The sequence below is a fragment of the Panthera leo genome, chromosome D1 (genome assembly GCF_018350215.1).
Source record: "Panthera leo isolate Ple1 chromosome D1, P.leo_Ple1_pat1.1, whole genome shotgun sequence".
In the NCBI taxonomy this organism is placed as follows: Eukaryota; Metazoa; Chordata; class Mammalia; order Carnivora; family Felidae; genus Panthera; species Panthera leo.
Window position 1 is genome coordinate 9511835 of NC_056688.1, and position 21249 is coordinate 9533083.

Consider the following 21249-nt stretch of genomic DNA (forward strand, 5'->3'; position numbering starts at 1 on the left):
GTCTATGAAATGGCAAGTATGGGTTTATGAATTACTTCTATTGTAATTTACATCTCTGTGAGAGAATTTGGAAATTAGGAGAAAATAAAATATTTTGTGCTGTGTAAAAAACAGAAAGGTATCTATGTCTAATTTAAGTACTCAATATTTAGGTACTCAATTGTTTGGGTCAGACTAGATGGTCTGGGGGTGGGGAGATCTCACCCACAACAAAACTGGGTCCTGCATAAAACACATTTTAGTAAGAGTTTGTTGACTTGGCAGGAAGTAAGGGAAGTCTCCAAGGCTGGGGAAGAGGGGCAAGGAGTGCTGGTATGGGAGGCTGGGGAAACTGTTTGATGAGAAATTAAGACATTGAATGATGAGAAGGTGATCACACCAAAAAGGCAAGTTCCCCTGAGAACAGGTGTCCAAGTTAGCTTTATGCATGACAGTCCTTAAACAGTTGCCAAGGTTGGAGCTGAACTTGGGACTCCAAGATTAACTGGGGAACCGGGAAGGGAGCTGGCTCCCCAGAAATACAAACATAAATCTTCTGGAGGAAAACAATCTCAAATTAGAACCCCAGATTTTCACAGATGAAGGTTAACCAGATATGAGTTTCAATCAAAGATCGCCAAATGCATAAGGAAGCAAACCAGGATGAGCGAGAGTCAGCATAAACAATAAACAATACATTCAAATGCCTAAAGCTTTTAGGTATTAGAACTACCAAATACAAAATATGCAGTCACTTAAGTAGCAAACATTCAACTAGAGACTAACAGAAATCACTAGGCGGTGGATTTTTTTAAAAAAATCACGTGGAATTTATATAAATGAAAAAATATGTATTCATTGACAATGTTTAAAACGCAACGTATGAGCGAGCACCTGGGTGGCTCAGTTGGTTGAGCGTCCAACTCTTGGTTTCAGCTCAGGTCATGATCTCGCAGCTTCGTGAGTTTGAGCCCCACATTGGGCTGTGTGCTGGCAGTGTGGAGCCTGCTTGGGATTCTCTCTCTCCCTCTCTGTGCCCCTCCCCCACTCACACTGTCTCTGTATCTCTCAAAATAAATAAACTTATAAATAAATAAATAAATAAATAAATAAATAAATAAAACAAATTAGCTGAAGAAAGAATTAGTGAACTGGATGTATTTCTGAAGAAGTCGATAGCAATTTATACCAAAATATAGAAAAGAAAATCATGGATATAGAGAGCATAATGGGAGGTTTTCGGTATAGAGGGTGAAGGTAAAAGGTTTAACAAACATCTTCACAGAGCCCCAGAAGGAGAGAATGGGGACGATACAGACAAGACAATATTTAAAGAGAGGACAGTTGAAACTTTTCCAGAGTTAAAATGAGGTCACTTTGAAGAAATTTGAAGACCAAAGGAGTATATTAAAAAGCAGAGACTTTAAAAATTGGCAGAATACCTAAAGAGATTTTTTTTCGAGAAGACATCCAGATGGCCAATAGACACCTGAAAAGATGCTTAACATCACTCATCATCAGGGAAATGCAAATCAAAACCACAATGAGATATCGCCTCACACCTGTCAGAATGGCTACAATCAAAAACACAAGAAACAATTGTTGGGGGGATGTGGAGAAAAAGGGAACCCTTGTGCACCGTTGGTGGGAAAGCAAGGTGGTACAGCCACTGTGAAAGACAGTATGGGGGTTCCTCAAAAAGTTAAAAATAGAAATACCATATGATCCAGTAATTCCATGACTGGGTATTTACCCAAAGAAAACAAAAACACTAATTCAAAGAGATATATGTACCCTTATGTTTCTTGCAACATTATTTACAATAGCCAACTTATGGAAGCAGTCCAAGTGTCTTTCAACAGGTGAGTGGTTAAAGAAGATGTGGTATATATATATATATATATATATATATATATATATATATATCCCATATATATATATATATATATATATATATATATATATAGGGGATGGGTGAAATAGGTGAAGGGAGTAAGAGGTCCAAACTTCCAGTTATAAAATGAATGTCGTAGGGATGAAAAAAAGCACAGCCCAGGAAACGTAGTCAATAATATTAGAGTAACATTGTATGGTGACAGAGGGCACCTCTGCTTACCGTGGGTAAGCACTGAGTAATGTGTAGAATTGACAAACCCCTACATTTGTACACCTGAAACCAATGTAACATTGTATTCAACTATACTCCCACAATAATTTTTTTTTAAAAAGCATAAAGGAAAGAAAAATTGTCTAAAGAATAACTATAAGGTCAAGAGCAATCATGGAAGCTGAGACAGTGGGGTGACATCTTTGAAGTGGTGAGACAGGAAGAACTATAAAGTTACATTTGTGAACCTGGCAATGTTCCCTTTTAAGTACAAGAGAAAAAAAACTATATTTTCAGGATAAACAAAAACTGAAGCATTTTACCACCAACATCACCTACAGGAAAGGAATTTTCTGAAGGATTACTTTTTAGAGAGAGGGGGTGAGGGGCAGAGAGGAAGGGAGAGAGCATCTCAAACAGGTTTTACCCAGGTGCCCCTGAAGGATTACTCCAGAAGGAGGAAAATGAATCCTAAAAAAAAAATAGTCTGGAGGAAGAGTAAGCAAAGAAAATAGTGAATACATAAGTAAATCTAATACAGATTTACTTAATAAAATGATGATGGGGAGCCTGGGTGACTCAGTCGGTGAAGCGTCTGACTCTTGATTTCAGCTCAGGTCATGATCTCACAGTCAGGGAATCGAGCCCTAAGTTGGGCTCTGCACTGATATCTCGGAGCCTGCGTGGGATTCTCTCTCTCCCTCTAGCTCTGTCCCTCCCCTGCTCACTCTCTCTGTCTCTCTCTCTCAAAATAAATAAGTAAACTTTTTTAAAAAATGATGATAATTATGATGTCTAATTGGAAAGATGCAATATAAAGAAACAACCTAAAATGCCGGAAAATAGCACAGTCACATAAATTAGGGAGAGGCCTAGTGAGAGCTAATGTTCCGAGGACTTTGTCAGTGGGAGTTTTCAGGTATCGATCGTAGTCTTTGTTAAATACACAAGGTAAAATTTTGTGGGTAACCATAAACAACGAAAACACACTGGTAATTTCCACAGCAGGTAGAAAGCAAAAACCGTGTAGGAGAAATGAACACGAGAGGCTTCTTTTCATCAAATCATAAATAAAATCAATGAGACCCGTAACTGGGAAACTGCTGTAGGGTCTTTGGGTATTGAATCTGGGTTGGGGAGGATACAGCGCTCCAGTTCCACGGGAATGAGGGGGCCTGGGCAGAAGGAGAAGGGGTGTGAGGAGATCCCCGGGACTGACTGGTGGCACAGGTGAATGACAGGAAAGCTTTCACAGCAGAGATGTGTAGGGCGTAGACTGGGCCTTATCCACGCCTTGGGGAAGAGGCTTGGACGAAGAGCCGTCTGAGAGCAGAATAGGGTGCTGACACTTTCGTCCATCAGGTTGGGCCTATGTCTGCGTCTCACAGAAGCCTTCAGCCTGGCCCAGCCTTGGCCAGAACGGCTTAAGGGTAGCAGGCAGGGAGAAAAGGTGGGAGAAGGGGAGCAGGACATCTCCCCTGGCCAGCATTCAGGACACAGCCCACAGACACCCGGAAGGAGGCGGACGCAGAAGCCAGAGGGTGTAGGCCTTGGTGCCCGCCTTCGAGAAAACACCCAGCCAGACAGAGCTGAGACTCGGAGGAACCCCAGGATAAGATGGGCCCCGCAACATGGGAAATTGTGCCCAAACACAAGTGCTTCTGTGCTTAATCACTGCTTCTTCCTTTGCTTCCCATAGAGATGTAGGCACCCCTGGCCCTGCCTGCCCGTGGTTCCCTCCTGCCACGTAAAAGTGTTAACTTATTCAACAGGAAGACACATAAATCAGAGCATGTTTAGAGGAACTTGCCATAGATTTGAAGGGGCATAAGAACGCATGTGAATGATAAGCACTACGTAACTAGCACTCATTTCCTGCTCACTCTATGCCAGGAGCTATTCTATGTGCTTGCGTGATATGTGCATACCTACGTGCAGGTGTGATACAACTTGATGTTCACGTACCCAAGATCACACAGCTAATAAGAGGCAGAGCTGGGATTCAAACACATACACTCTGGGTCCAGAATCTTCTTCGCTCAAATTAACTTGTGCTACTTCTGAATGGTTGGAGAACATTTTGGCTTGGACGAGATTGAATTCCAGCTTGGTGCTATGAACTGAATGTTCGTCGACTCCTCAGAATTCATATGTTAAAGCCCTGACCCCGCCATGTGATTGTGTTCGGAAATGGGGCCTTTGGGAGCTAATTAGGTTATGAACGTGGAGCCCTTGTGATTGGGATTAGTGCCCTCATGGAAGAGACACATGAGAGAGATGATCTCTCTTTCTGCCACATGAAGACACAGTGAGAAGAAGGCCATGCTCAAACCACTCAGGAAGAGAGGTCTCCCCACCAAGAACCTGATCACATGGGCACCCTTCCAGCCTCCGAGCTGGGAGAAATGTTTCCTGTTTCAGCCACCCCAGTCCATGGTATTTGCTGGTAGAGAAGCCCAAACTGATTAAGACCTTGGGGAAATGGTGGATTGTCTCTGAATATTTGGAGAGCCATATATGGAAGAAGGGTTAAACTTATTGTATATGGACCAAAAAGATGAGAAATAAGAAAATGATTCTCTTCTGCCTGCTTTGTGACAGTCGAAAGTGCCCAGAGAAGAAATGGGCTTTCACAGAGGGTGTTGGGCTCTCCATCCCTCGGAGCTCAATGCACTCAGCGTTAATAACATGGACAGGACCTTGGCATTGAGTGGGTGCTTGCACGAGGCTCTCCATAAAGTCTCTTCCAACTTGCGAGGGTCTGCAGCACTTTGAATGCCAGGCTAAGAGCTCAGATCCAAAGAACTAGATGCTGAGGACTCTCAACTTTTGCAACAGCTATTTTTTTCCCTACACAACTTTGTTGGGGGGGCATCGTGGAGCCAGAATTTGCAGTTGTATATTTTAAGACTCTGCACCCCCGGATACGCTTCCTTCAGAGGTCAGCTTAGGTATCACCTAAGTAAAGCTGCAGGAACAGATTAACTACAAACGGAGTGGCTTAAAATACCAGAAATGTACTGTCTCACAGCTCTGAGACTAGAAGTCCAAAATCAAGGTATCGGTAGGGCCAGACTCCCTCTGAAGGATCTAGGGAAGCACACCTCCCTGCCTCTTCCAGCTGCTGGTTGTTGCCGGCCCACAGTCCTCGGTGGTCCTCAGCCTGACGTTGTATCACTCAAACTTCTCCTTCTGTCTTCACGTGTCCTTCTCCCCTCTGTGTCTGTGTCTCTGTGTTTCTCTCTCCTCTTTTTATACGGACACCGGTCACGCTGGATTTAGGGCCCGCCCTCATTCAGTATGACCTCCTCTTACTTTAACGAGTTGTATCTTCAAAGGCCCTATTTCCAAATAAGGTCACATTCACAGGTACTGGGGTTAGGACTCCCATACATCTTCTGAGGGGACATAACCAAACAGACAACATCCCCCAACCTCCCATGATCACTAGACCGTGGGCTCTTTGAGGACTGTATCTTTATTCCACACATTTTTATTGTGTCTACTATGAACCACATTCTGTTCTGGGCACTGAGCACAAGCCACAGTCAAGGTCCCTACTCTGGCTGGAGCTTTGATTCTACATAAAGGCACACCGTAAAACAGTGACCACTCAGTGCTGAAGCCAAATGCCAAACATATGTATGTGTGTATATAAAGCACATGGTATATATTTTATATTACCACAAACAGTAAAAACAATGAAGTACAAATTATTCCATTTCATCTAGCCTGAGCTTTTCGGCATGTTTACTAGAATCGAACTTTGGTTTCTGACTCTGTCCCTCATAAAACTTTGTACTCTGACACTTGAAGTTTTTATTTTTTTAATGTTTATTCATTTTTGAGCGAGAGAGAGAGAGAGAGAGACAGAGCATGACCAGGGTAGGGGCAGAGACAGAGGGAGATGCAGAATCTGAAGCAGACTCCAGGCTCTGAGCTGTCAGCACAGAGCCTGATGCACAGAGCCTGATGCAGGGGTCTAACCCACGAACCATGAGACGGTGACCTGAGCTGAAGTCGGAGGGACGCTTAACCGACTGAGCCACCCAGGCGCCCCGCTGATACTTGAATTCTTAACCTAGGTTGCCCTCCCAGTTCAGCCCCCAAGTAATGTTTCTTAGTATCAGGATATAAACCTTATCAAATGTATCCCTAATCTTTTCTTTTTTTTTAATTTGAGCTCGGAACTAAAGAAAACACTAACACTCTCTTTGCCTTCCAGAGCGGAGTCAGCAACTCCCCGTCTCCGTTTGCCCAGATGCCAGGTGAGTGCTGAAGCTCAACGAGCAGTTACGTAATTCCCTTTTGAGTTTCAGTCCGGCATTGGGGTTTCCATTCTTTTATAAGTGCCTTACAGCTCCTTCGAAATTTTACTTTTTCGAACAAGTTATTTTTAAAATAGAAAATCAGTGAAGACAGACCTAATTCAATCATTCCTGAGTTTGGAATTCATTCTGTCTTGAAGGCGGCCTTTCCATCCCTGGCCTTGCAGAAGCTTAGTGAGCGAAAGCAGTAACAGGCCCTCGATATGGTTTTAAAATGTGCACAATTCTGGGACCATGATCCGATAGATTATGCGCCTGCTTTGAAACAGAAAGGCAGGTGAAGAAAACTACCATTTATGGAGGGCTCTCTGTGCATCAGGCACCTTAAGCATTTGGTATTCATTTCAATACATATGTGTCCTTCAGTGCTCCTGCAGAGGTGGGAAAGGGGCATTCTGATTCTTAGCAAAAGTGTTGGGGATGCCTTTGCACACGTGCACACGCCTGTGCACACTAACACACACTCCTTTCAGAGCCCAAACTCGGAGATGGCATAGGCTTTCTCAAATGATTTTAGGAAGCTTCGCAGCTGGATAAGAAAAGGAATAAGGGCCAAAAGGAGACCCCGCATATCTGAATGTCTGTATGTTGTGTTTCCCAAACATGTTTATCATCCCTGGAATCTGGCTACATCTGCTCCCTCCTATAGAAGGAAATTTTTGCAGCTTCCCGTACTTTCCAGAATTATTCCTCCTCTTTTTAAGGAGAAAAATATGCACTTAAGAAAGCACAAGGGTTTGTGGTTTTTTTTTCCTTTCTTTCTTTTCTTCATGGTTGTTTTTATTTGGAAACTGGGAATATAGACATGAGATCCTAGAAGACTTGTTTACATACTCTTCATTCTCCCCTCAGCTTCAGTCACTCCCGTGGATACAAATTCATGGCATGAAACAGAATTTTCTTTATTGATATTAATTTTCACTTGCACATTTTTCCCCCTGTGGAAGTATGCTTATGATGAAACCCCTGACTGCAGCTTTCAAATTCATGAGCAGATTAGAAGTCTGGGGCTATAGAATTTCAGATGCCAGTAGAAGGAGTAGAATTTGCTGTAAGTTTCTACGGGGAATTTTGATATCCTCCGAATGAATGAATAAATTTACATATAATTGTGGAACACGGTGTTATGCTACTGGATTTACAGCAAAATATAAGACATAAGCCCTGACCCCCATGGAGCTGGCAGGTAGATTAGAAAGAGGGCTGCAACTCAGCTGAGGGAGTAGTGAGCATAATATAAAGTTCCACACCTCGTGTCAAGGGCCAAAGTCCTGTGTCGGTGGAGTAATGGATGACTGTGTCACGATAACAAAGGGGTATGATGTCTGGGGAGGATGAGTAGAGAGTGGGTGGGACAGAGCTCCCACTCTGGCTGAGGGAAGGGAAGAAAGACAAGCTCAGCCCTTTTGTGACCTCAGGGCGCAGATCTTAGCTAATTAGACCACATCCACCACCAGCTGGAATAATTAAACCATCACTTGTACAGAGCTTGAGTCTACCTCCCGGAACATGTTCTAAACGCTAATGTGTTTCCTGCTACAGCGGAGCCACTGGGTCTGAAAGTCTTTAGCGAACACCTCGTTTCCCCTATGGGACAATTTCACTGGCCCTGCCGTAAAAGAGACTCTTCTCAGGTTCATCTGGTTCCCCTGGTTTCACCGAGGGAAGCTTTCTGTGGGAGGTATTCCCTTCCCAAACTCGCCCAGGGCCCAGGTGAGCTGAGTCAGGGACTCGGCATGGACACAAGAGGGCAGCAAATAACACCAGACTCCTCAAAGCCAGCAAACACATTTTTTGGCAGTCCTCTTTCTGACTTGGTTGCAGAGAAGCTCTATCATCCCAAAGCAAGCAAGCCATTTCTTGATGCCTGCTAGGTATGAGACATCTGATAAAAGGTCAGTATACAAAGAGGTGGAAGCAGCATACAGCCTACCTCTGATTTGGGGGTGGGGTTATCCTATCACCTTATCTAGAGATACTGCATCTCGGATAACACACCCAGAAGCAGCCTGTTGTTAGCAGTCTTGAGTCTATGGGGACAGAGCTCAGAAGCTGTTAAAAAAAAAAAAAAAAAAAAAAAAAAAGCCGCTTCATTTGATATAATGTAAACGTCAAGGGATTCCTTTCCTTGTCTCCTTAAGCCCAAACTTTTCCCAGCACAGTGACTGGAACACAGAAAGTGCACAGTAAATGCACTTGGAGTGAGCGAATGAGAAGTTACGGCACCGTCTCCAATGAGCTCCTCTCCAAAGGCGGAATGAACTTTAAACATATTAGTTATTTGGGCTGGACCAGTTAAAAGGGGCAATGCAGCAATATTTAATGCTTTTCAAGGCATTTCTCTATTTAAATGTTTGCCTTGGTGTTCAGCCATGTTAGAAAGACGGTTTCCCCAAAAGAGATGAACATCTTGGAGGGGGGAAGGAAAGAAAGGAACACAAACCATGAGAGACTCTTAACGTTAGAGAACAAACCGAGGGTTGATGGAGGGAGGTGGGCGGGAGATGGGCTAGATGGGTGATGGGCATTATGGAGGGTACTTCTGGGGCACCCTGGTGGCCTAGCTGATTAAGTGTCTGACTCTTGATTTCTGCTCAGGTCATGATCTCAAGGTTTGTGAGATTGAGCCCCACAATGGGCTCTGTCCTGACAGCAAAGAGCCTGCCTGGGATTCTCTCTCCTCCTCTCTAGGACCCTTCCCAGCTGGCGCTCCCTTTCTTAAAACAAATAAACTTAAAAAAAAAAAAAAAAAATGGAAGGCAGTTATGATGAACACTGGGTGTTGTATGTAAGTGATGAATCACTGAATTCTACTACCGACACCAATTTTGCACTGGTATGTTAACTAGCTAGAATTTAAATGAAAATTTGAATTAAAAAAAAAAAAAAAGACCGTTTCCCACGTGGAGGGTCTCAGCTGCAACAGATTTGCCTGGACTTCCCATGGAGAGATTGTTGCCAGTTTGTTTTTCCTTTGGCAACAGGTTCACCGGTAACGTCAGGTTACTATGGTGTCAGAAGATCTTTCCTCTCTGACTCGGATTTCCACAACACGAAACAGTTTGCAAATGACGTCTGCACCTCACCGGCGAAGCCCTTTCCCTGTGAGTCCCCCGCAGGGCAGAGCCACCCGGCCCTCCTGGATTCCTACTTCCCGGAACCCTACGCAGACCACCGGCCCCCGCCTGGCCTGACCCCCAGCACCAGCTCTCTGTTCAGCGCCTCGCCCCTGCCGCCGCTCCTGCCTCCACCCTTCCCTGGGGACCCCACGCACTTCGTGCTTGTGAGTATGCAGGGGTCTCCCGTTTAGGGAGTAAGGTGAGGTCTGGCCAGTCATTGCGCTTGGTAACCAGGTGGAAGTCAGGTCTGGCTTGCCCGGCACACCTCTGAGGCTGTTCTCCCAGGATACACTCCGAGAGGGGCCCTTCCTCAAAATCCACGCAGACCACGACCCCCGCAAGGTCTGTCTGTCTAGGGTCTTGGGAGGGAACAACTCTAAGGCAAGTTTATATCCATCTTGTTAGGACTCAACTCATTTTGCCAGACGCTCCCCCATCGTTCCCGCAGCACACAAGGAAAGCTCACTGAAGTGATATCTCCCACGAGACTAGGCTGTAATCTGCCAGGGCAGGCCACCAAGGTGTCTCCTAACCTCCCAGTCCCCCTGCACCCTCTCCCACAATATTTCTACCCTATAGAATCTTGTTCTTCCTCAATCCTAACAAAGTGGTGAGTTCCTAAAGATCTGAAGAATACCAACACCCAACTTACAGAAAACTGTAAAGCCTTCAACTACAAAGGAATGAATCTCTAAAGATGGGATTTTAGACAAAAGGGGGTGAATTAACTTTATGGAGTTACCTCCTCCAGCCAGGAACTCCTGTGTGCCTTTGTTCCTTTAATACTTGCAACGACTCAGGATACAATTCTTAAAGCCCCATTTTACAGATGAACAAAGTGAGGTACTCAGAGTGAGAAAGTTAGTAAGTGGCACAGCCATGAAGTGAACCCAAGTCTTTCCAGCTCTAAGCCTATGGAAGTTCTACCTCTTGGCTCTCTGAGGGCAAAAGCCCACCATGTAGTTTAGAGACGTACTCCTCCCAGGAGCGGCCAGCGCTGGCGTCCCCACTGTGGAAACGGCATTCTAGGACCCCGGGTAGGGTGAAGCTTAAAAAGAATGCAAGACATAGTACGTCGTAATGGGTGAAATGCTGTATAAATGTTTGTTTTATTCCCTCCTTTCACTCCTTTAGTGGTGTTTTCTGGGGAAAGGAATTGTAATAAATATAGAGAATCTAATTCTAGAGTAAGAAAGGAACGAAAACTCTCACTGCTGGTATTAGACACCAGAGGGAACAGGTGCCTGGTAAGGAAGCTGGAACAGCAGAGAGGGGACACCAAGTCCCCTCTGGAAGCCATGGTGTGACCACAGCCAGTGTTGGTGAGGAAATCTGTCCACGTCGGAGTATCATCTAATGACTAACCCCAGTGACCTTTCCGTTCTCCTCAGAGGGACTCATGGGAGCAAACGGTGCCCGATGGTCTCAGCCAGGCAGACCCCGTGCCCGCCGATACCCCGCAGACCTTGCCGCCCAGCACAGGATGTCTCTCCCCGCTGGAGTCTGGGACCAGCACTCAGCACAGGAGCTCCAGCTGGGGGGCCCCCCTAGCTGGGGCTCAGTCCTACTCCCTGCATGCACTAGAGGATCTGTATCATGTGCCAGGGTACCCCACCCCACCCCCGTATCCCTTCACCCCTTTCATGACCATGTCCAATGATCTACCGCACAAGGTGGTGCCCCTCGCCCCAGAGGAGGGGGTAGACACCCCTTCCCTTCAGGACCCTTCTTCGTGGACCAAAGAAGACGGGAGCATGGCGTGGGGGTCATATGAGTGCCGTAGAGCTTACTGAAGGGAGCACTGAAGGACTTCTGCTGGGCTTTTCTCTCTGGGGTTCTGTATTTCACGGACCATTTGCAGTGTGGTAGCTTATTCATTCAGAACCAGATTCTCAGAACAGGCCATCAGGCTGCCCTTTGTTAACAGACCACGGGATTCATCTGTAATCCTCCCTACCACAGCCCCATGAAATACAACGTACGTTAATTCGGGACATCAGACCGTATTCTAGTGAGACACCTGAGAGCGATGCCTTTTTGGAACTTTAGTAACACCTTACATTCTGAATTTCTGTTATCTTTGAACTATCATGTTTAGCGCTCGTAGTTTTCCTAAATTACATTAAAAAGTTTATGCAGATCGTGAAATACACTGATTCTCCTGTGCAGTTTTTCTTGGTGATGAGCTATGTGTGTCCTACAGTAAGAGAGAAAGCATAGGATACAGTGTAGATTAGGGCACGTAAAACCAAACTCATTTTGTACCATGGGATTTCTGAAGAGTAAAGTGTTATCCATGTGTCTCTCCTTAGTGACTTAAAAAGGACCAGTAACAGATATGGTACCATATATAAATGCTTTATTGTGGTTAAAATTGGATGAGGTCAGGAGACTATGGCTTCATAAATACACAGCTTTGACTCTGCCCTAAAGCCTAGAATGTCAAAAAACAAGTCTAATCACCATCCCCCCTCCCAGCAAAAAAAATAGGCCCCAAAGTTTCTTTGATCCATGATAGCCTTAATTAAGCTACATTGTTTCTCAGATGGAAAAATATATATATACTTATTAGAGTGGATTAGTGAAATGGGTGTTCTGTGATCAAGTAAGAATAAAGGAAATGCTGAGGACAGGACTAGTCTGTCGACAAGAAACAACAGACCACAGAATACCAAGAAGCAAAGACAGATTGTCACGTGTGCATCAGTAGCATTACACACAACATCCCCCATTTGAAGGAAGACCTTGTTGGTGGCTCATTGCTCAGAAATGTATAGCTCCTATTGTGTATAAATGAAGAAACTGACATCTGAAGCCTCTGTCTGTCTCATGTATAAGTTTGACTGCTGTAGATTCCTTTGCCAGTGGAGTTCACAAAGCCCGTCACAAAAGCCTTGCATGCCCTTTGACTTCGCAAAGCATGAGTCAAGGCCCACAGGTCACACCCACACTCTTTCTATTACTCTCCTGCCACCTTCTTTTCCTTATTCCCTTATCACATTTTCCTGACCCCTCTGGTCCCTCTTGACCCAATGCCTTTTTCCTCCATCTCCTGGGGGCCATTGCTCTCGTTTTCCACCTGGTTGCGTAAAGCCATTTAATACAGTTTTGATCACATCCTCTGTTATGGTGTCCTGTGCTTTACCCCATCTAGGTAGGAGTCCAGAAAAACCAAATAAGGGCATTAATTCACACTTAGAAGTGACTAATTGATACTCCTCCTCTGTGCCTTCAATGGTATTTTCTGGCTAAGCAAGTACACTCCCTGTTTATGGGGTGCCCGCAGAAATGCTTGGATAGGGAGCCTTCCTTTGCCGCACACCCCTCAGCACCCTCCTGGCAGAGCAGCCCTGCAGAAGCAGATCAGGAAGGAGCACTGGTGGGTTCCCGGCCACTGGGCTGCCCTCTCCTGGGTCCCCTGCCCCAGCTCTTCTCTCTCACCACCTCTTGTCACAGCCTTATCTTCACTTCCCTCAACATTAGCTCTTGAGTGCAGTGGGGCAACTTCTGTGCACAAGAGAGCTGCTCTTTCTTCTTCTTTTTTTTAATGTTTATGTCTTTAGTTAGAGAGAGAGTGTGTGTACTTGCAAGCAGGGGGAGGGGCAGAGAGAAGAGAGAGAGAGACAGCATGTGCAAGCCAGAGAGCAGGAGAGGGGCAGAAAGAGAGGTAGAGAGAGAATCTGAAGCAGGCTCTGCGACAGTGCAGAGCCTGACGTGTGGCTTGATCCCATGAACTGTGAGATCACGACCTGAGCCGAAATCAAGAGTCAGACGCTCAATCGACTGAGCCACCCAGGCATCCAGAGAGCTGCTCTTTAAGTCTGGTGAGACTTGACATCTCAGTCCTGGTCCCGGAATCGTTAGCAGAGCCCTCCCTCATCCAGACCCCTGCACCAGAAAGAAGAGATTTGGCCTCTCTCTGGATCTAGGGGTCTCCACAAGGGTCTCAAAAGCCATTTTTCTATATTGGTTATGTCCACTGCTGCTTACCATTGTTACTAAGAAGCACACAACACAATAGTAGTTGTGTAAACCAAAAATATGTGTCCACATCGCTTTAACTTCTGATTGTTAACGCTGAATGTTAGACGTGCTCATTCCCCGTGGTTTGCTCTGCTCTTCTCACGCGTTACGATCGTCTCCTCACAACCTGAAGATGCACTGACTCTCAGGTAAGTACAGCTCCACAACCAGACCTCAGACCAGGGTAAGTGCAGCGAGCTCGGTGCACTCTATACTCTCCTTGAAGCATTGTAGCATTTAACAAAATTAATTTACAAGCAAGGAGACCTGCACAGGCCCACGCGGTGCCTAAGTATCCATTTTGGCTGCTCAGTCTAAGGGGGACTGGGGTGTGGGGAGTGGGGTTAGTAATTCCAAGTGGTAGATGGTTTTTAGGAATTCTGTTTCCTTGACAAAGTGTTTCTATCTTATTACATGTATTTCAAGTTGGTTCTGGTTTATTCTGGGAAGCTGAGATACTTTGTTAAAAAGCGAAACCACGCTACAAAATTATGACACAGAAATTAATCCTATTTCCCTAGTCCCAACTACTCTCTATTTCCTGCTGCACGTCAGGGACTTACTGCACCTTCTCGTAAGAATGTACAAGGCCGGCGTCAGAAAGAAATGCTCATCATCCTCTCCCTCTCCTTCCTTAAACCTGCTTTCCTCAGACTCATAACTTTCTTGGGAAAGGAGGGAAAATTAGAGAACTCGGATTCAAAACACGATCTCTTTTAGGTGCGTGAGGCTTAAAGTAGGCCGAGATGGGGATGGCACGTTCAAGTTACCCAAGACAGCTGGCTAGATGATAATGTCAAGAAGAAGCAGAAAGCAAATCTGCCCCTGCAGAAACCGCAGTATCCACAGTCCTCCCAAATCGCTGGACACAGACATTACGGTATGTAGCTGAGTGTTTGTGTTCCTCCCACAATGTTATACAAACCCCAGAGAATGAAAGGAAACCACATTCTTACCTAGCTTATTTCATTTTTTAACATATTTATTTATTTTTGAGAGAGAGAGAGAGATAGACAGTCAGACAGAACATGAGCGGGAAAGGGACAGAGAGAGAGAGAAGGAGACACAGAATCTGAAGCAGGCTCCGGGCTCCGAGCTGTCAGCACAGAGCCCAACACGGGGCTCAAACCCGTGAACCACGAGATCAGGACCTGAGCCAAAGTCAGAAGCTTAACTCACTGAGCCACCCAGGCGCCCCTACCTGGTTTATTTAATAAATGCTTTTAAATGAGCATTACGACTTGACAGCTCACTTAATAGAATATGATGGTATTATTGTGGTAGGGGAAGAAATACTCCAGTTCTCTTAAGCATTGAATTCTTTACAAGAAATTCCACAAAGGGAAAATAATTCCTAATCCCAATAATAAAATACACATTTACATGCATACAGATGTACCCACACATATGCACACATATATACATATATACGTATGTGTATATATACGTGTGTGTGTTTGTACATATATGTATAAATATGCATATATATATATATATATATATATACACACACACACACATACATATGTGTTACTAGTATCTTTGTGATCCATTTTTTTCTTTTTAAAATAAATTATTTTTGACAGAGAACATGCATAAGCAGGGCAGGGGCAGAAAGAGAGAGAATCTCAAGCAGGTTCTGCACTGTTAGCACCAAACCAGACACGGGGCTGGATCCCACGAACCATGAGATCATGACTTGAGCCGAAATCAAGAGTCAGACGCTTAACCAGCTGAGCCACCCAGGCACCCTTGATCCATTTTTTAATATGTAAATCTAAACAGTACAGTCATAAGAAAGAAGACATCAGTTACACTTAAAAAACTGAAGTAACTATAGATTGATCCAAGGTTTAAGTCACATTACACTATAGTGATTCTACCAACCACACACCAAAATCATACTCTCTTTAGGTTTCGTCGTTATGTTCTGTCTCAAGTATCCTTTCTATTTAAAACATCAGTCTGTGCCTTTACAGATTATATTCAGTAACGACTGACTGTAGAGTGTTTAAATGTAAAATCATTCATTCTGGGTAAAGAGTGATTCTCTGACTAGACTCATCAAGCAGAGCACTCACAAGTGGCTCAGCGATGTGTCTGGCTTAGTGCCCAGCATGTTGTAGGTGCTCAGTAATATCTTTGTTAAACTGAACTAAAAGAGCACCACAAAAATGAGTAACTGTTTGCATCCTGACACTATGGGTGACAGGTCTCTGAGACTGATGTATGAGAAAACACTACCATGTTTCTTACCTGACATGAGCCAAACTCTCTGCAAATGTTGATGGCAGTAGTAGATACTGGGTGTTAATGGTAATATATTTAAGATGATTGACTTCGTATTTTTAAATATCTCTAAGAAAGAATACTACTGAACTCTGATGTAGCACACAGAAAATGTCCATATATTCATTTAGTATCTACGTAGTATACATAGCATAATATGTTGCTAAGAAATCTTATAAATCAAAGTTATTCAACATTGGGTGTTTTCTCTGCTGTGATTAAAACAAATATGATAAATCGATAAGGAACTAGAATCCCTAAAGATCAGGTTAAATAAATAATAATAAAATCTTCTATAATTATCTGTAAATGATAACACCGTGTTATCTTTGATCTCCGATACAGAAGTGTCCTCTACTCTTTCACTCCAGTAAATAAGATGTGTGGATTTGCAGTATGCAATATCATTGTCAGTGCATTTATAAGCTGAAAGAGGAGGACAGTATTAAGATCTTTACAAGTTCCAAAAGGAAGAAAACGTAGAGAAAAAAATATCTAAGAATTAGCTCCTTTGCATTAGGAAAACTGATAAATGTCCCTACTGGCCTTCTTCCTGATGAAATACCTTGAGTGGAATAATCCAAAAGTTTAATGCTTAGTAAATTAATTTAGTCATAAATGAAAGATCACTCAAGTGTTTTATTTCTTAACCTTGGTAATATATTCATTGGTTTTTATCACAGTCATCTTTCTATGTTTTTATATGGCATAATAAAAATGTTTTAAGTAAAAGGTGAACTTTTCAAGCAGTGTCTGATAATATTTTCCTTATTTAAATGATAAATTAGCAAATGCTTGTTCCCTACAGAAGCCTCTTCAGGAAAAGTTAAAAGTTTGGATATGTTTTACGGCAGGAGACGGAGTTATCACAAATCATTAAACAACCTCCATCTGTAAGTCTTCCTGGTCATTTTCATATGGACCAAACACTCACTCCGGACCCAGCAAGTACTCGTGTCTGCCATGTTTTTGGAACTTGATATTTCCCCCAAGGTTTGGTAACAGTGTCCCAAAGTCAAAATGACAAAAGAACTTTGCATTAATAAAGAGAATTTTAGAGCTGTAGTCAAATTTGGAGGGAATAGACTCCTCCTTCCTTATACTGAAAGTCTTTTCATATTCATGAAATCTCCTACTTTGGGGGTAAAATATAATGCTCACCAGTGTCATTTGCATACGAAAGCCTGCCAAAGAAATTCAGTTCAATATTCCATTTAAAACCTTTAAAATAAATGTATTCTATTCCCATTACCCTGGATGCTCAGTGACTCTAAGAAGGTCTCTGATACACTGAAGGGTTTCTCAGTGGCTGAGCTCAGTGGCTCAGAGATCTGAAAAACTAGAATATATGAAAAACTAGAGAAACTACAGATAATAAGCCTCAAAAAGAAATGGCTCGGGGCAGGGGCGCCTGGGTGGCTCAGTCGGTTAAGTGTCCAACTTCGGCTCAGGTCATGATCTCAGTATCGTGTATACTCATAATCAGTATATGCTGTTGGAAGCATGAATCCGTGAACAAACCAAACAATGAGAGAGTGGAAGCGAGAGAACAGTTGGTGGTCAACTAACACATAATTGGATTTTGGCTCAGTCAATGATCATTGTGTTTAAAGCAGGCTGATGGCGGAACATGCTCCCTTACAAAGTCGGTTCCCATTGCCTTAACCCACGTCCATCAGGGGCCAGGGGCTCAGCCAGGCAGCGGAGGGAGCCAGAGGCTGGATGATCACCAGCAGGAATGTTGGAGAAAGGCTCCACATCTCTCTTGGCACCTCAAGGGTCCCTTTCAACATCCAAAATTCAGGACCCTGTGTTAGATTTTTAAGCAGGTGAGCCTGTTAAAGGCTGTTGAAAGCTCACAACATTATTTTCAGCCTTTTATTAAAACCCCAGAGTGATTATCAGGACTTCGGGGCAGATACCCTGGAGGTGACAACGCCCCCCGCAAGAGGGAAGAGTTGCTAGTCTGAGAAGCACAAACTATAATTAGCTTAGTGAACAGTTCAACCTCTCCGCCGGCCAGTCTCCTTCAGGGTTCTGTGTCCCCAGTCCTTACAGAATGCTTTCCAGTCTGCATGCTGCCCTGTGTGTCCCTTCACACACCCTGACAGTAAAACAGTCCCGAATACTTTCACACGCACACCACTGACAAGTGTGTTTGTCTTGCATGTAGCATCTCTCCAGGGCTGGTCACAGCTCATTAGTGGGCCAGCAAATTATCTCAGCGACTCCCAACCGACATAAATGTTTCATGAATAGAATGAAATGGACAAGATGGGATAGCAAATGTCAGAATGCCTCTTATCCACGGGCATACGTTGTTTCGTGAGGAGTTTAATAAACATGTAGATGTTGCCGTATAGCATGTGAACATGTAAAATGAATTTCTTATTATGGGTTGAAGTCAAAAAGCTTTGAAAGCCTCTGTGATAAAAGATCAAGAAGACAACGATAGTTAAGGGCAAGACCTTTAGTATCAGACTTGTCAAGGTTTGAGACCCATTCCTGCCATTTATGTGCTCAATAACCTTGGGCATGTTGCTTACCCCTCTCTGAGCCTCATCTGTGAAAGGGGGAGGCTGTACAATGCGGTGCCTGATATCCAATAAACACTCAGTAAATGACAACTTCTTGAAAAAAGTCTCCTGTGAGGACCATCCAACTCAATGGGGTCTCAGGGTAGACCTGGTTACTCCAGACTTCATGACACATGCAGATCCGCGGGAAAGATTCATAGGACTCATTAGAAAGAACACTCCCTTGCATCCACAAGCATGATATTTGGACATGAAATATCTGGGCTGGGGTTTTGCAGTTACAGAAAGAGCAGGAAACAAAATTCCATTCATACTGGGGTGAAAACTGGGAGACATATTTCTCCAAACAGGGCTGAGGCCTGAGGAAACCCAATTTTCTTGAAGTCGCTCACCAGCGACAGCCCTGGGACATCCATCCCTGCAGCAGGGCCAACACAGAAGCCCCCAGAACGGCTGCCATGGTTCAGGCAGAGACTTCTCAAGGAAGGGACTGAGCTCCTCGCTGTCCCAAAGACCCGTGACTTCCAAGGACCTCATCTCTCGCTGTCCCTGACCCCCCACCTGCCCTCTGCAAACATCACGTACCAATCATCAGCATCAGCTTCAGTGATGTTGCCAAGGGAACTCAGTGACCTCCGACAACCTCTGTCCATCTCCACGCAAAAGGAGAGGTCAGCAAGGAGAGTAAGCCTGAAAAAAACGAGAAAGCACCCCAGAACAGAGGGAAACTGACACACTCAAGGGCCCAGGGAGAAAAACAGCAATGCAGTCAAGAAATAGAGGAAAGCAGTGACAGGAAGCGAGACAAAGAAAAAGACACTTGGGGAAAAAAGTAAATAGTCCAAAAGACAGAGAGGAAGATTTTAAAAAGCAAACAAAACACTAAGTGGAAAACAAGAAAAGGAGGAAGACACAAGAGAAAAGAAGTAATGGACGAAACTCTGAGGGCAAGAGACCACCATCCCTAAGTCCACAGTTCTGTTCTCAATTCCGTTAGAAGGAGCGGTGCCCAGACCAGGCAGGGCTGGGGGAGAGCAAATGGGCTCTCTGAACTGCCAGTGTCCTTCCCCTCCTCACCAGTCTCGTCCTCCAGCTTGACGCCCATCAGGGAAACTCAGGACACAGACTCAGAGGCCTCTGTCGAAAGAGACTCCGGAAGCTGAGAGATTCCAGCTGGGCTGTGAACGGACACACCCCACTCTGCCTTCCACCACCAGCTAACATCTCAGGTGTTCCCAGCCCCGATCCTCTGCCAAGCAACTCCTACCCATCACAGACTCCAGCATCTTGTCGCCCCAAGGGGCCTCCATTCTCCCATTGGCATGTACGTTCTACCCTGCACTGGACACATTCAAGGGAACTCGGATTATTTTTCTGGTGGCCTATGGGGTTTTGCATTTCACAGAACTCAGGGAACAGAGGCCCGTCACCATCGCCTGGCCCGGCCTCATGGGAATGTCTTGGCTCATTTGCAAAAGGAACCCCATCCTGCTTCTCTGTCATCTGGTGCTGCCCCCTCCCCTCAGGAGCTGGAAGAGGGTCTGGCCTGGCCCTCACTCCCTCTCTGGACCACTCCTGTCTTCTCAAGTTTCCACATCACACGGAAGAGTCACGGCAAGTGCTCGGAGAACACAACTCAGCACAGTTCCGTCATTTTTGAGGGGCCTAGGCCTGGACCTACGGGCCCCGCATCCTGAGCGCAAGCCTCTCCCGCCTCTCACCCAAAGTGTGAATGCCTGAACACAAATCCACCTCCTCTCAGCTCAAATGAGCGGGACCCAAGCTCGTCCACATCGTCTCTCAATACAAACTCCTGCAGCAAACAGGGCAGGGGTGGCTCAAGACAGAGAAAGATGAGAGAAGAGGGAACTTCATCAGGAAGAAACGCCAGCCTCAGAAAAAAACTCAGAGTGAGGCCACACAGGCATCCCCAGCTCCTTGTGGAGAAGCAAATGGGTTGGCATTCTGCCTTGAAACCCCAGGGTCTGGGGCGCACACAGAGAGCAGGACCCAAGGCAGGGCCGGCAGCAAGTGGCCAGGAGGAGATGCTGCACAGACAGCTGAGCGTTCTGCCAGGCCTCCGGCCTGCAACCTGGGGCCTGCAAGACTCCTTCCCAAGCTGAACCTACTGCCTGCCGTGTTCGCTCCCCAAAACCTGAGATTTTCCCTTAAAATGGAGACTAGGGGCGTGGGAATCGGTCTGGCCAGCCGGCCTGGCTCAGGTGGTCATGAAGGTCAGCCTGAGTCACTCAGGGCTCCTGGAGCTGCCTTTGAGGCAGAAATACAGAGCATCTTTGAGGACTCCTGCTCTGTCTGTGGAAAGGTGGGCAAAATGCTTAAAATACAATAAAAGCAAGGCCCAGGACCCACAGGGGTCTCACTCCCTGTTTCTCTGGACTGTCTGTGGGGTGCCTGTGTGCAGGATTTCTGCAGAAGATAGTCCATTTTGTTAAGCCTTTGAATATTCAAATTGAAAGTATCGCGCAATCATTGATTGTCAAATCATGGGTTTCTAGAGGTTTTAAATACTTGGCATGAGGGGGAAAAAACTCAAACCTATACCCGAAGGTATAAAACATTAATTCTGTTTGTCTCCTGCTCCAGGAACCTGGGTGCAGCTGGATGCTTTGTGAAACTTTAAAAATGTGGCATCTCTGCTTCTCTCCTTGCACAGGAGCCCTCCTAGGCACCGAGTTCCTGCAGCTGCAGCACCCAGGCACCGACCCAGCTTCTGCTGACCACGATGTCGGGTAACTGGGCTGCTTCTCCCGGGGTAGGGTCACGCGAGCCAGGGGCGTTTCGATCCGGGTGTACTTCCACAGCTTCTCCTGCACAGAACAGAGAGGCACAAAGTCAGGGCGTGCAAG

General features: G+C 45.2%; 1 protein-coding gene across 1 annotated transcript in view; it reads left to right on the forward strand.

Moving 5' to 3' along the window:
* Window positions 1-11669, forward strand: part of CD1H11orf53 (chromosome D1 C11orf53 homolog) — a 29377-nt gene extending 17708 nt beyond the window's left edge. The window contains exons 3-5 of the mRNA XM_042905937.1: window positions 6312-6354; window positions 9399-9697; window positions 10925-11669. Coding sequence (XP_042761871.1) covers window positions 6312-6354; window positions 9399-9697; window positions 10925-11326 — 744 coding nt within the window. The 3' untranslated portion in view covers window positions 11327-11669. The remainder of the gene's footprint in view (window positions 1-6311; window positions 6355-9398; window positions 9698-10924) is intronic.
* Window positions 11670-21249: the final 9580 nt, after the last annotated feature.